Below are 14,973 nucleotides of genomic sequence, written 5' to 3' on the forward strand. Positions count from 1 at the left end.
ACAGTTTGGAAAAGATGTCATCAACCTGAATGATAGTTTGAATGATGAAATATGTATATATATTTTTTTGTTACACATACATGTCCAAGTTCACAATATCAGGCTTCAATTTTATTTCTCTATTAAGATGTGAGACTGTATTTATTTACTTGGCTCACTGAATAGAAAATGAGGATTTTAAGGCTCGCTGAATGTGCTGCATTGAAGATTTGGATGTGAAAAGAAAATTTGATCTTTTACTTTCCAAAATGTAAGACAAATTATCATTTTTGCCCTTTTAAAATAGTATAGGTATTTGAAAGGTACACTTTCTTATGAAGCACACAAACTATTGATGTTGAACTTTCCAAAGTAAATGACAAACGACTCTTGTACTTTCCCAAAAAAAAAAAATGCATTTAGCCCCATCCAGTGAAAGAAAATAACTTTCATTTAGCGCCGTCTAAAACAGAAGACACATTTGATAATGCTTCTTCCTGCAAAGAAGTCAAGCTGTTGATGTTGACTATCTAAAGAAGACAAACTACCAATATTACACTTTCCAAAAACAACAAACTATTGATGTTTCAATTTTAGAGACTTGATGATGCATTTTCAAAAAAACAATATTACCCTCTCCCCAAAAGAAAATAGCTCAGCCGAGGAACGGCAAATGCAGAATCTTGGAAGTGCTCGGCAGACATGCTCACCAGCATTCCACCATGCTGTCCCATCATCTTCAATTCAAATGTAGCCCAGGCAAGATTGTTCTTTGGGAAAATAAAAACACACCTTCTGTGTGTTCAGTGTGAGGCTGCTTCCATACACAACATGCTTATCAGCACACGTTCCCATTTGAAAGCATCCGGCCTAAGCAGGTCCGTTACCGAACAAATCTGCCATTTTGTTTTTGTTCGTCTTTCTTTTTTTTTTCGTGCATCGATGTAATTTAGCCCCGGTGCTTTTTACAGCGACAAACAGGGCGCTCATGAAAAAGTGACGCGCAAAGTGCAGCGGCTGAGCTTTTAACAGTGGAAGACTCCGGCGGAAGGTCGGCCAGGCGAGCGCACCGAGACGAGAGCTGGATTAATAATGAATAGCAGCTTCATCTGCAAAGCCGATGCACGGACGGACGGACGGTCGGTCGGACGGCAACACGTTCCACCTAGAAAAGATTCGCACACACACACTGGCGGGAAGAGATACACAAGACACACAGAATTATTGACACATGGAAGAAAAATCCATATTTATATATAATACAGTGTGCAGGAGACCCATCAACCTCGCCGGTCTGGGAGAGGGTTTACTTAAGGCATTAAATGTTTATGTGGGCCTTTTACACAAAAACACATGCACACAAACAAATGTTTATTCTTATTATATTTTCATTTTATTACTTAATTCATCTAAGGCTTCTTTAAGGTCCCCCCCCCAAACATGTATCAATACTTGCTCAAAAATAAATCCTCTGCTGACATTTGCAACAGCTGCCAATTAGACTTTCAAATAAAGGTTTTAAGACAAATTGGGAAATTGGCGTTTCAAAACGGGATTAGGGTTTCAAATGAAGGTTTTAGTATGGATTATTCCAAGAGTAGGTTTGGATTTTGAGTTAAGGTTTTTGAATCTAGGGTTTTAAACTTGGGTTAGGGTTTCTAGAAAGGGTTAGGGTTTGAAATGAGGGCATTAAGGCAGGGTTAGCGTTTTTAGGGTAGGGTCTCAAATAACATTGGGTTATAATTTCAAATCAGGGTTTAAAACCTGTGTTAGGATTTAAGGTTTCAAAGCAAAGTTCTCATTCCCAATTAGGGTTTTGAGGCCAAGTCAGGTTGAGTCAAACTTGTGTGTACGTGTGGTTTTACAGCGTCACTTCCTGAAAGGTTATGTTGACCTGCGTTGCCGTGGTTACAGTAATGACTCACATTGTTGACCATGTCGAGCTGGCCTGCCTGCAAACATTGTTGCATTTTTTTTTTTAATTTTAATATTTTTCTGATTCAAGGGAAAACGGCAGCAGTTCATCTACTAAATGAGCTGCACACATACACACGAGACCCCACCCCCCCTTCCCCCCTGACTAAATAGGTGTCAGACTCCAGGTATCATTGCCCGTTTCAGATTAGAGCTTGATTATCAGAGGCCAAACAGAGACAAGCGATGCTCATTACCATTGATTCGGACTCCCCAGGAATGCGTGTGTGCTGTTGATATGTGTGCGTGTGTGTGTGTGTGTCATTGGTATTGAACGACACAGCGTGGGGACGCCTCATCACAGCAGTCCTTCGCAATGTCTGTTTTATGGGGAAAGTGAGATGCTGTTACAGTGTTTGGGTGGTGCTGCTGTTAGCTTATCAGGGAAGGTGGTAAGGGGGGGACGGCAGGGGGGCGTCTATGTCTCCTGTTTCCCTGGGGGTTAGTGCAGGAGCCCCCCCCCCCCCACACACACACACACACTGTTGAATTATGGATGGAGGTGAAGAGGGGATGAGGGCTGGCCTCGAGGGGGCTACCCCCCCCACACACACACACTTTACTTTACCTTCATCCTCTGTCCTCCAGCCTAACCCTCAATTTTCAATTCTTCCTCACATTTTTTTGTCCTTTCCTCATCACAACTTCACCCTCATCCCTCCCCTTCCGCCGACATTGGTCCACTCAAATGAAACTTGTCAGCAACGTGCGTTGTGCTATTTAACCCTTGAGAAACCCTTTAAATGTACAGCTCGCAGGACCTAATGACAAAAAATACTGAAGAAAATAGTGTGAATCTGTTCCAGTTACATCTCCCAAAAAGTTTTGTAATGTTTGCATTCGTATTCGCTGTTCTCCACAAAAAATATATATATTGAAATGCAAGATTAGGGTTTCATATAAGGAGTATTACATTTTCGAATTAAGGGTTTCAAAACAGGGTTTAACCCAGACTAGGGTTTCAAATCAGGGGGATGACTTAAATATGGATTTTTAGGATGGGTGCGGTTTTAATGTTGGGCTTCAACTTATTCTTATGAATCGAGTTTAGAGTTTGGAATTTTAGTTTTAAGGTTACAGGACAATCTTAGGATTTCAACATGGGTTTCAAGACTAATTCTGATTTTAGGTTAAGGTTTCAAACCAGAGTATTTATAAATATAAATATTTGATAATGCTTAATGAAGAAAAATATCCTTCTTTCTAGTGCTGATGTTGTGATCGTCTGAACGAAGTCACCATCCAGAGTACACAAGAAAACCTTCTGATTGGTTGAATTAAAGCCGCTGTTGTTTTTCCACGGCGGGAGGCAACAGGAAAGTTGTTTAGCTGACAAAAAACACAAGACTCCAGCTTTGATGGCAGGAAGTATGCAGAGAGGACGACCAGAGATGGAATTAAACTTTTATCACCCATGAATATTTCATGTTCTGGGCAGTGATTCCCACATTCTGGTGCATATATTGAGCACACACGTGCGCGCGCGCACGCGTGTGTGTGTGTGTGTGTGTGTGTGTGTGTGTGTGTGTGTGTGTGTGTGTGCGTGCATGTGCGTGTTAGAGGAAGACCCCACTACGTAGTTGTCAATGGTCCTCCAGACTTGAGGTTTTCTTCTCCATAGCAAAATTTGAAAAACAAAAATGAAATTTTACCACCCAAAGCCAGTTTTACCTCACCACTTGAAATTTTGTCGACATGTCTATCATGAGTCGACCCTCAAAAAAGTCTCTGAAGCCATGTGTGAAAAGACAGAAAGTGTGCCATTTAGGTTTGAAGCAGCCATTTTAGGGTCACTTTGAGATTCATAGTATCGCCACAATTTTGAAAATCTATTCTGTAATTGCCAGTTTTACTAAGCGACATGAAATTTGGTAAGCTTGTTTATGATCCATCCTAAGTTCTCAAGAAGTCATTCTCCTTTTTTTTGGTCCCTTAGGGTCAAATATTGCACAATTGGTAATAAATAAAATTGTTTTGCTAAATTCTAAGACATTCAGTTTTAAAATTGGATTTGGCCGGACTATAGTGGCCCAATTTGATGGCCCGCGCATCTGCACGAAAGACATTTAACTTGAGTGCACTTAATTATTTTGCCAATGACGCTAAGACCCTTCTTCCCGCGACAACGAAACCATTTTAATCGATGATCGAGCCGGGGCTGATCAATATGTCAGTTTGGTTTTCATCTGTGCCTCTCTCATCTCGCCAATCATCAACACTAGCAAACGCCAAAGGGTAATCATCGATTGCGATAGTATTTTTAGCTTAGCATATTGATCACGGGCCACACCGTAGGTCGAGCAGAGCGCGGGTTTGTACACAACGCTGCACACTGTAAAGAAATCAATATAGCTCAGCCAGATGCTTGATCCACTCTGTTGTTCCTGCTCCTATAATGCGTTTCCTTATATAAGTCAATGCTAGTCATTAGCCATTATGCTGTCAGCTACATGCTATTTACATTATTTTAGTAAAATGTATTTATGTATCTCAATGATGTTAAAGTATTTGTATTGCTCTCATTGTATGATATTTAGATTTAGATGAAAACATCTAAAAAGTAACTTGTATAGTGTGAAAATGTCCCAAAAAGCCAAGCTAATAGCAAGCACACTTTTGGAGTTCATTGTTCGATCAGTGGTTCCCAACTATTCTGCCTTATCATATTTCTCCTTGATCTAAAAATGATATACTCTGAATAATCTTTCTTCATCTTTGTATGCCTGTGACCTTTCGGTTTTTTTTTGGTAAGAGCAATGTTTCGGCATCTGTGCAAAATCCTTCAAAATTGTCCATTAGATCAGACTCCCTCATGATATGAGATGGCAAAATGTTACAAATTAAAATATGTCACGAATAATTCATACAAATAGTAAGATGTTGGGGAACAATCAATCTTATCTGGGGATAAATTCCAAACTATACTGTGTATTATGGGTTGTACAGTTTGGTGTTTGATGTGGTTCTTGCATGTGGGTGTGCTTGTTGTTTGCCCAGAAGCCTTCCCTCTCCCTCTGTGCATCATTACGACTCTAAATGTATACATCCCATAGATGTGTGCGTCTCTACCTATATGTGTGTGTAAGTGTGCGTGTGGTGGGCGGTCTGTGTGGGCAGCTCAAAGCATTAGTGTAGTGTTAACGATGGTCTTTGCACTGTGCATGCTTGTTTATGTCCCATATATGGTTAAAAAAAGCATAGGCGGAAGTACAAGGAAAGCTACACAGTACCAAAAGAAACAAAACAACAACAACAAGGACAGAAAGACCCAAAGAAACAACACAACAACAATAACGATATCAGTTAATAATTTCCAATGTTTGGCTTTTAGGTAAATAGTGATTATTTACAAAGGAGTGTCGCGGTGGAAATGTATTTTTTGTCGTCACCCGAGGAATATATTATGTCCAGTATGAGGAAACCCACCAAAAAGTCGAAAGATGTTGATCCCGAAAATACTCATTTGGATTTGATTTCTGGTCATCCTGCAATGAAAACCATGTCCTGATTATTTAGTCAGACTGCTACCAAATAAAAATTCTAATTCCCACTAATCATTTACTTCAGATGGGCAGCAAATGAGTTAATTGAACAAACACATTTTATACAGTAAACAGATCGCTGTAAATGATTTGTATTTGTTGGCAGGGAGACTCTGTGTACCTGTCTCAGTTTATTTTGGAGTTTTCTGCTTCCATACACTTTATATGTGCACTGACTGTACAAGCTTTTGTGTGCTGTGTGCGTATGACTGTGTCTGTGTGTGTCTGAGATTGTGTGCGTGTGTGTGTTGAGCGTTCGCGCCAGCGGCCCCCCTTTATTCACAGCACAAACAAAAAAGAGCTCCTGACGTCTTTTCTGGCTGGCTGGCATTGCTGGCAGGAGTCCTGGGCACCGCCGGTGGTAGGGTGGGGTGTTGGGGGGAACAATCTCGACAAAGTGGCGTGAATTAATGTGACTAATTAACACGGCGTTAATTATTTGTAAATTGCATGTTTGGATACACATTACTTGAGAGGCATATGCCGCTCGTTGTCTTCCCTCCTGAGCCTGTGCCAGCTATCGCGCATCTCTGAAGGCGTGCCAGCCAGCCAAAGCCAGCCAGAGGAAAGACTACACAGAAAGTGAGATGTACTCTACCAATCTAATTAATATCATCAACAGTGCTGCCCTGAGATACAAGTTTAATTCGTTCCATGACCACACATATACCCAATTCATCCTTCCTCATTGAATAGAATGGAACCGCAATTAATCTGTTCCAGCCCACACAACAAACTCAAAAGTTTCGTACTGTATAAAAACACACAGTTACAACATTTACTCTCCACATGACCTGCAAATACAGAAAACATCTGCTTAATGTATTGTCCTTGTTCTAATTCAGGGGTGTCATGACGGTTGTCAAACATTAGCGCCATTTTCCTTCCACTCCAAGGAAAATCATATGAATTGGTGGTGACTGTTTTGAAGTTTGCGTTGTGTTTTTTTTAATTAGTTTTAGCATTACATTTCGAATTTATTTCTGTAAAATTCAATTTTTTTTGTTATATTTTTACTTTATCGTCAGAAATTACAAATGTGTTTAATGTAATTTAAATGACATTTATTTTGAAAATTCTATTTGAATTTTTTTTAAAAATTGTCCTGCGATTGGCTGGCAACCGGTTCAGGGTATCCCCCGCCTACTGCCCGTTGATGGCTGGGATAGGCTCCAGCACGCCCGCGACCCCGACTAAGCGGTTCAGAAAATGGATGGATGGATTTTTAAAAATATTTTTTGTAGTATTTTGTCTTCTGTCGCAAAACACTGTATTTTTCCCATGTTTTGACTTTATTTCTATAAACCTTGGTATGTTTTTTCCCATAATATCCCAAATATTGTCATAAAAAATCTGGGATTATTAGTCATGATGCTAAAAGTTTGAGGTTTCGGTATCAAGTAATGAACCACTTTTAGCGGTTGGTGTAAAAACGTCCATGAATGGACATCAGCTGACTTGTCAACAGTCGACACGTTTTTACAAGGAACCCCAAGCTGCTCGTTCTTCAGTCCAGCCGTCTTGAGTGTAAATAAAAACGCCGACCGGAGCCAAGCGACAACCGCAACGCTTGAAACGATCCCAGCATGGCCGCCATTACTCGCCATCTATCACTCTGTCACCCCTGGCGACGCACGCTGGGTTTGATTGGGACGCTTTTTTTTGGCAAGACAAACTCTAGGCCTCGCTCCACCTTGCCACGGCGCTCTCTCTCATTCTCTATCTCTATCCCTCCCTCGCCACCTCCTCCTTTCCCTCGCTCGCTGACATCCCCTATTTTTTTCATCTTCCCTCCTTCTACCGCTCCCTCTCTCCATCTTTCATCCACCCCCCACCCTCCAAACCCTCCCCACCACCCCACCTCGGAGCTCCTGCTCATTAGCAGTCTGCTCCACTATGAGACATACTTTGTTTTGCAGTGCGGGACAAGCAAGGGAGACACAAAGAGAGATAGTGAGAGGGTTATGGAGATGGAGAGAACGAGAGTGAAGTGTCCAATTGCTGCTCATGATGCCAAACACTGTATGCGTTATTTAGCCATGCCTGACTGTATTGAGTTGGAAAAACATGCCAGTCATATTTATGCATAGGTACACACTTTTTTACCATATGTAACACTGGAAATGGAATTCATCTGTTTTGAAGTAAAACTGCAGCCGCCACCGCCGTTAAAGCATATTATTAAGCATATTGTGACGCTGGAGTCTTACTGATTTGAATGAGATATCACTTTAGCATAGCAACTGTTAGCATCATATTCATTGAGAAAAGGGTATCGAATTACAGAGTTTGATGTCAAACTTTGAATTTATGATTACAGCGCACCCTAACCCCAACACTTTCTATACAGCATGCCCGACCAAGGCCTGCCGCCAGTAGTGAAAAGCCATCAGTAACTGAAGCCCCTAATTTCCTATGAATGCCACAAAAGCAGAAGAGCACTACTTTTGTCTAACTGATGCTTCTCAACTCAAATTGATGTACGCAATTCTCTGGTACCAAGATGCCACGGCTTGACATCAGAGGCCTACTTTTGTCTAAATGAAGCTCTCAACTCGCTTTAAGCAAAAACATACCACACAGTGGCAAAGCACTACTTTTGTCTGAATAAGGCTTCTCAATTCTAATAGTATTCTAATTACAGCACAAAACCTTGCGTCAAATCCAATTTTTTTTTGTATTCCAGATAATGTCTAGCTTCTATAAGTGTTAAAATGTGTTAGCATGTGAGTCTCCTGCACACAGAAACTCACTGACCACCTCTTTCCTTGTCCTCTGTACCCTTCTCTGCTGCAGCGATTGGCCGAACGCTGATCCCCCGCTACTTCAGCACGGTGTTCGAGGGTGGCGTGAGCGAGCTGCACTACATTCTTAAACACTCCAAGGAGTCCTTCCACAACTCCTGCATCACGTTGGACTGCGACCAGTGCACCATGGTCACCCAACATGGCAAGCCCATGTTCACCAAGGTACAGCAAACTCCTGATAGGTTTAGCACACCTGCTATGGCAAAAGCCGCACTATAAGAGACCATTCAACAGTCGACGAGGTGATGAACTTCGAATTAGTCGCTTTATCTGTCACCCAGATGCCCTTTTCGTTATACTGCAGGTATAATCTGTGTTTCACTTTGCTGCTGTTTACAATTTTCCACCTGCACATTATTAATATATGAATTTGAGAGGCCTTTAATTTTGATTCATGAGAGAAACAATGTTTTCCCAGGGGCAAAAATGATTTGCACTTCATTATTTTTTCTTGTTCCATTTAAATAATAGTACATAATGTGTAATTAGAATTTCTTTTGGAATGACGTCTTGAATTGTATGCTCGAAAGCAAAATGGTAAACTCCCGGTCTTTTCTGGCATGGGTTCATGATACTGTTTTATAGGTCTATTCATGATAGATGTGCCTACCAAATTTCAGGATGCCCAATGAAAGTGATTTCAAAAGCTGAATTTTCTTCGAACTTTTTTTGTCAGTTTACCCACAATCAACATGCCTACCAATTTTCGCATTGCTATCTAAAACTCACTTTGGAAGCTAAATTCTGAAATCTGGGGTTTGATTCATGAATAAACAGCTTGTGTTTTGGAGTAGCCTTCAAAATGGCTTTTCATTTGGCCTGAGAATAGTGGCGACGCAGCAATTTTATCTAATGATAAATAACAGAATACATAAGATTACCATTCAGACACGAGCAAGGCGCCGCGGGCCCGGTCAACACAAAGCTACATTTTTCTGCCCGTCGTGATTCTCTCGCTCTTTTCATCTGGCTCTAAATTGGATGAGAATAATTAATTTATTAGGAAAAAGAAAAAAAAGAAAAGAAGAATTCCAATAAGCGAGCGTGTTCTCCCTCAGCTCCCAGCAGCGCCGCTGAGCCTCGCAGCTCCGGAGGCCCGAATCTCAATCAGCTCTGCTTCGCCTCGCTTTTCCCTCACGCACCCCACCCTCCCACCCCCACCAGCAAAGGCACCCCCCCAACCCTACCTCACCCCCCCCCCTCTCATCCCCTTGCCTTGCTCGCTCATTTTCCTTTCGCTCTCTCCTCCAACGTCCCCCCCCGCCGCCTACACCCCTCACCTCCCTCAACTCACTCACACACACACATACTCAGACGCACACACATGCATCCTTCATCCCTAGAGAAATCATCCCCAGCTCCCATCTCGCTCTCTCCTCTCCTCCACCCGCTCTCTCTCCCTCTTTCTCTTGCCCGTTCTCGCTGTCTGTCTCATTCTTTGAATGTCTCTCGCACACAATTCCACACTAATGGGACGATCACATTTTGAGGTTTATTGAGATTTACGCCGGTCTCATTTTCCTAAATAACAGTGGTAACAATAGTGTTTGTAAACTAGAATAATACTTGCAAAATACGTCTGTGATAACATGATAATAATAACCCTTATATTAAATTAAACCCTTTAAAGTGAACTTGAAATATTTTTTTCAATGTATATCATATAACTTGTACAAAAAAAGTGCCAAAAGCGTATTTTTGAATTCAGCCCTATGTGAAACTCTTGAATTGGTGGGAAACGTACGTAACGCATGTTTTTATGTCTCTTAAAATTAAAGCACACCGATTCTAGCCTAAATTGCATAGAAAACCTGCATAGCTGTAATTTCTTTGCTAACTTTTGTATGTAAAATGTTCTCAGCAATGCTAATTACTACAAAAGTTACATTCAATTACACATAGAAGCATACATGTTCATTTTTTATATTTTTGAGTGTACGATTCACTCATCAATTCCTCTAATTTTCACATTGCAAATATTAAAATCATCAAACAAGATTATGTACCCACTGCTATGCATTTCCGTCAACTTTTGTCTTGTCATTTGTATTCGCCGCCAATGTCTGCCATCATACAAATTGATTTAACCACACTCGGCTCGCGTGTCACTAATTGATTGAGCGTCGCCGTGTTGTCCTTTGGCGCTCCTCGGCATCGGAGATGCCCTCGTCTCAGCGCCGCCGTGCTCAAGATTTATGACCCCCTCGTTCCTAAATCAATAGGAAGGGGGGGCAGGGAGGGCGGTCTGCGAGGGGGCCCCGACTATTTAATAGAGCACTTTTTAGTTTGGGGTATTCTCCCTCAACTTTTCAATGACTATTTATCGTGAGATAAATTGATTGGGAAGCATTGTGCATTAGCCCGTGACAAAAATATATGAGCGTGTGATCAGATCCATGCTAGATTTAGTAGGAAAAAACTTCCATTCAAGGGCGTGATATATCGCCCAAAAGTGGCACCAAGAAGAATTCAAGCAGCTTTATTATACTGGGCAATTATTCTGATTTAAGCACTGTGGCCATTTTTTGTGTGGCCGTTTAAAGCGCTAGCGGAGATTAAGTTTACATGTCAGGTTGTAAATTTCAAATCAAATACACCAATGAAAGTGGTACCGCAACTAACGAGTGACCCAAATTGTCAAAATACGAGCTATCACCTGGGTGTTTTTTTTTTCTTTTTAACATTCAGAAGAAATGCTGCAGTTCAGCATGTTTTTATGACAATACAAACATTTCATCTGTGTTTTTCAGCTAGCTGGAATAGATTAATAGCATTTAAATTCATTCAAAAGAGCTAAGATGATTTCAAACAATTGAGTACAGTCCCATTGGTTGTGCATTAAAAAATGCACCAAGTGATAAAAATTATGTATTGTTATTGATTTAAAGCCAATTTTCAAAATGGGCTTCATTGTTTTAAAACTTTTGGTAAGAGCTGTAGACTTTGTCCCACCTTTATGGGAGATTTGTTTTATTAATTTATTAATTTTATTTTGTACTTTCCTTAATATAACTTTTGAAATTAAGAAAAATATGATATTATTTTCACAGTGTAATTTAAGCATTTAATCTGGCCAACGACAAGCGAGCTCTTAAGTGCATGAAGACATATGCATAGTGGATGTAAAAAGTCTACACACCCCTCTTCAAATGGCAGCGTTTTGTGCTATTAAGAAGTGAGACTCATATAAATCATTTCAAAACTTGACCCAACATTAATGTAACACAGTTAGTTATGTCAGTGGTGTTTATGAACAACAGCAGAATGGAAAAATGCTTATTACAACGTTTCTCCATGCTGAAGAAAGTGACACTTAACTTGGATCAATAAAAATATGTAAAAAAAAAGACAATGAAGCTATTTTTGCTGCAAGATATGAAATTACTATTTTTCTTGTTGCGTGTGGGCCTCCTCCTCCTCGCTTTCCTGGAAAAAGATTTTATTTTATTTGAAAGTGAAAATAACAGTATATCATCCAGCAAGGCTGTTTCAGACGCTCGAGACAAAAGAAGTTCAGGTCAGGCAGAGTTGCCAATTAGGAGAGAGAAAGCGAAAGACTGAGCAAGAGAGAGAGAGAGAGGGAGAGAGAGAGAGAGAGAGAGAGAGAGAAACAATGAAGGAAGAGAACATTTTCTAGCCCCCTTTAGCTGGAGCCAGCACTCGCCGGGGTGTTCGCTCGCTCCAGCTTCTCCTCGTGCCGCGTTGCCGTGACAACCGGCAGCCGAGAGAGGGCCAGAGAGAGGAGGAAAAAAAATCAGCTGATTAGTCGGCATGGCAACGGCCAAGATGTAATCCCAGCAGACACACTCGCTCTAATCAATGCCCCCCCAGCGCAGATGCTCTCCTGAGGATCAACAAGAACGATGCTGCTGGCCATATTGCACCCCTCATGGACCCCAACCCTGTGCCGCCATGCCTCAGTCACATACCATACAAAATATGGTGCCTTTTCCATTGTGAATCCTTAAAATGATCAAATTATTATAAATGATCAAAGTTTTATGTCAAGGTCAGTTGGGTCAAGAATAATCCAATAATGGGTCAAAACGTCTCTGATCAATTTGAACACCCATTTAGCAACCCCAAATTTCGATTGTTTTGTACAAAATAAATCAATAAAATTCAGTCCATTTTTGGCTGGATGGTGAAAAGGTGCTCTTTGCTTGAAGCTATTTTTTTCTTCATTCATCAATACATGTAAAAAATAATAATAAATAAATAAATAAAAACAAAACAAAAAAGCCTTTGCCTTTTTAACAGAGGTGTACAGATTTTTTACATCCACTTTAGTTTCCATCTGCCTTCTTTGTAAATAAATAGGTTTCTTGACTGTGTTGACTGTTAAAGACATTCTAATTTTTGGATATTTCCATCCTGATTTACAGTCGTTGACTAATTCATTTCCCAATGTTGAAGCATTGGCAAAGTTTTTTTGTTTTCTGAATGAATCTAACAAATAACAATGTTAACGACAGGTTTGCACGGAAGGTCGTCTGATCGTAGAGTTCGCCTTTGACGACTTGATGAGGATCAAGACGTGGCACTTTACCATTCGGCAGTACCGAGAGCTCATCCCTCGCAGCATACTGGCCATGCATGTGAGTTGAATTGAGACACACACATGACTGCAACACAACACGTACATTCAGGGTCATCCAAGCAGAAAGATTGTTTTTTTAAGGGAGAGGTATTGTCTGATGGAGAGGTTGGATAATAATAATCGGCTTAATGCGAGTAAGTGACATTCAGTCCCTTTATCTCGTGACTGTCTAGACGTGCAAGCTGTGCACCCCCCCACACTCACACACACACATACATACACGCACACACACACACAAATCTAATTATTCTCCACAATTGCAACACACCAAACTATTTTAACTCTGTATTGACAATTTTGTCGATCAAAAAATGTTTTCATCAAAAGTCCATGAGAGGACATTAATTGTCTTTTCAATGCTTCCAGCTCTGGAGAAAGCCCATTTTCTTTCTGTTCTGTTGCACAAAACAAGGTCCGAGGAGAGCGTGCTAGGATGAATTTCGTATATGGAAAAGCCTAGACACTTAAACACATTTGGGATGACCTCTTTGTGTCCTAATATTTTCGGTGGCACGTGTCCCAATACCTTTGGTGTTCCATTACTTTTGCCACATGTTGCATTCCTCTTCATGTTGGCGGCATGTGTCCCAGTGCCAATGCCTGTAATTTATATTTCACCACGAGTAGGTGGCATGTGTCCAAATATTCTTTTGCCGGTATGTTGTACGTATTAAATTTACTGCAGGTGGCATGTGTCCCAATTAGGGCTGCTACTATAGAATCTATTCAGAATATATCATCCTTGATTGACTTTTGCAGTAATAATTAGATAATATAATGTCTTTTCACCACCTCTGCGAATGAAGGAGTACAAACGGGATAATGGCATTTCCAGTCAGTTCAAGGCAAAGGCACCAATTTTACTTTTGTCCAAATAAAGGTATCACTTGTCCTAATACTTTAGGCCGACATGTTGGTGTGTGTGTGCGTGTGTGTGTGCGTGTGTGTGTGCGCGTGCGTGCGTGTGTGTGTGTCGAGTGTGTGTTTCTTTTGGCTAAATCTTTATATGAGTTTTACCTCACTGATAAATTAGCCCCCCTGGGTGTTACTCCACTAATTTCTGAAGAGGTGCATTTTGGTTTTTGTGTTTGCATGCTTGTGTGTTTGTTGCAGTGTTCACTCTTTTTGATGGCTGCGCCTCCTAATGAAGGCAAAGACACACACACACACACACAAACACAGCGCACGCTGGGAAATCAGTCTAAAATAGTCTAAAACTCGAGAGACGTGGACCTTTTTTGACTCTAGGATTTTTTTTCTAGTCATTCTGCTTTTGGCAAGAGAAGCCATCACATTAATCATATGACACATGACCCACAGTGCTGTCAACGTTTTTTTTTTTTCAGCTTTATAGATTACTAAATTGCATTTATTTATGTGATGCAAGGTTATGAATGATTAGCCAGAAGAGTAACTTTTTTAATACTCTTGATTATACACCCCAAGTTACCCAGTGCAGCATCTACTTATGGTTCAGAATAAGAAAATGATGGCTATAATCACATTTTACAATGTACGTTATGTTCTGTGAGAGTATCTAAAGCTGTTAAGTGATGACTGTTTAGTGGCGTGGGAATGCACAGTAGCCGTAAAGTCAAATAAATCATCACCTAAGTGTTAGCGGCTTTGCTCAGTGTGAAAAATGCAAATGCACAAAGAACAAATGTAGTGCGTGAATACACCACTGTAAGGCAAACAATTGAACAATTTTTAAGTCAAAATATTTTTTTACATCAAAAGCATCAGTGGCATTCCAGTCCTGTAGGTGGCAGTCATAAGTAGGGAATCAGTCAACAAAATCAAGATTAGGACGTAATAACGATATTGATTATATGGCTTGATTAGTGTTACAATAAAAAAAGATCTACTTGGCATTAAATGACAACACTTGTGTTGTGTGCTTTTTTGTTACATTTTTTACTTCAGTCCCTCAAATGCGTATGAATGCCAATAAGCCTAATTGGTAGCGGATAATTGCTTTGTGTTTAGATTATTTTAGTGAGTATTGTTTTGTGTTGTATTAGGTTGTTTGTGGCCTTTAAAGTCTGTCTGCATGTTTTTTCCACTGCAG

At 40.5% G+C, this 14,973-nt stretch overlaps 1 protein-coding gene across 7 annotated transcripts in view; it reads left to right on the forward strand.

The window, feature by feature from the left end:
* ldb2a (LIM domain binding 2a) overlaps window positions 1-14,973 on the forward strand; it is a 45,706-nt gene that overhangs the window by 19,452 nt on the left and 11,281 nt on the right. For all 7 annotated transcript variants that reach the window (XM_088381436.1, XM_088381459.1, XM_088381419.1 and 4 more), the window contains exons 3-4: window positions 8,292-8,464; window positions 12,778-12,900. In XM_088381436.1, the coding sequence (XP_088237562.1) occupies window positions 8,292-8,464; window positions 12,778-12,900 (296 nt within the window). The remainder of the gene's footprint in view (window positions 1-8,291; window positions 8,465-12,777; window positions 12,901-14,973) is intronic.

The sequence above is a fragment of the Syngnathus floridae genome, chromosome 1, assembly GCF_059516105.1.
Source record: "Syngnathus floridae isolate MCC-2025c chromosome 1, RoL_Sflo_1.0, whole genome shotgun sequence".
Lineage (NCBI taxonomy): Eukaryota > Metazoa > Chordata > Actinopteri > Syngnathiformes > Syngnathidae > Syngnathus > Syngnathus floridae.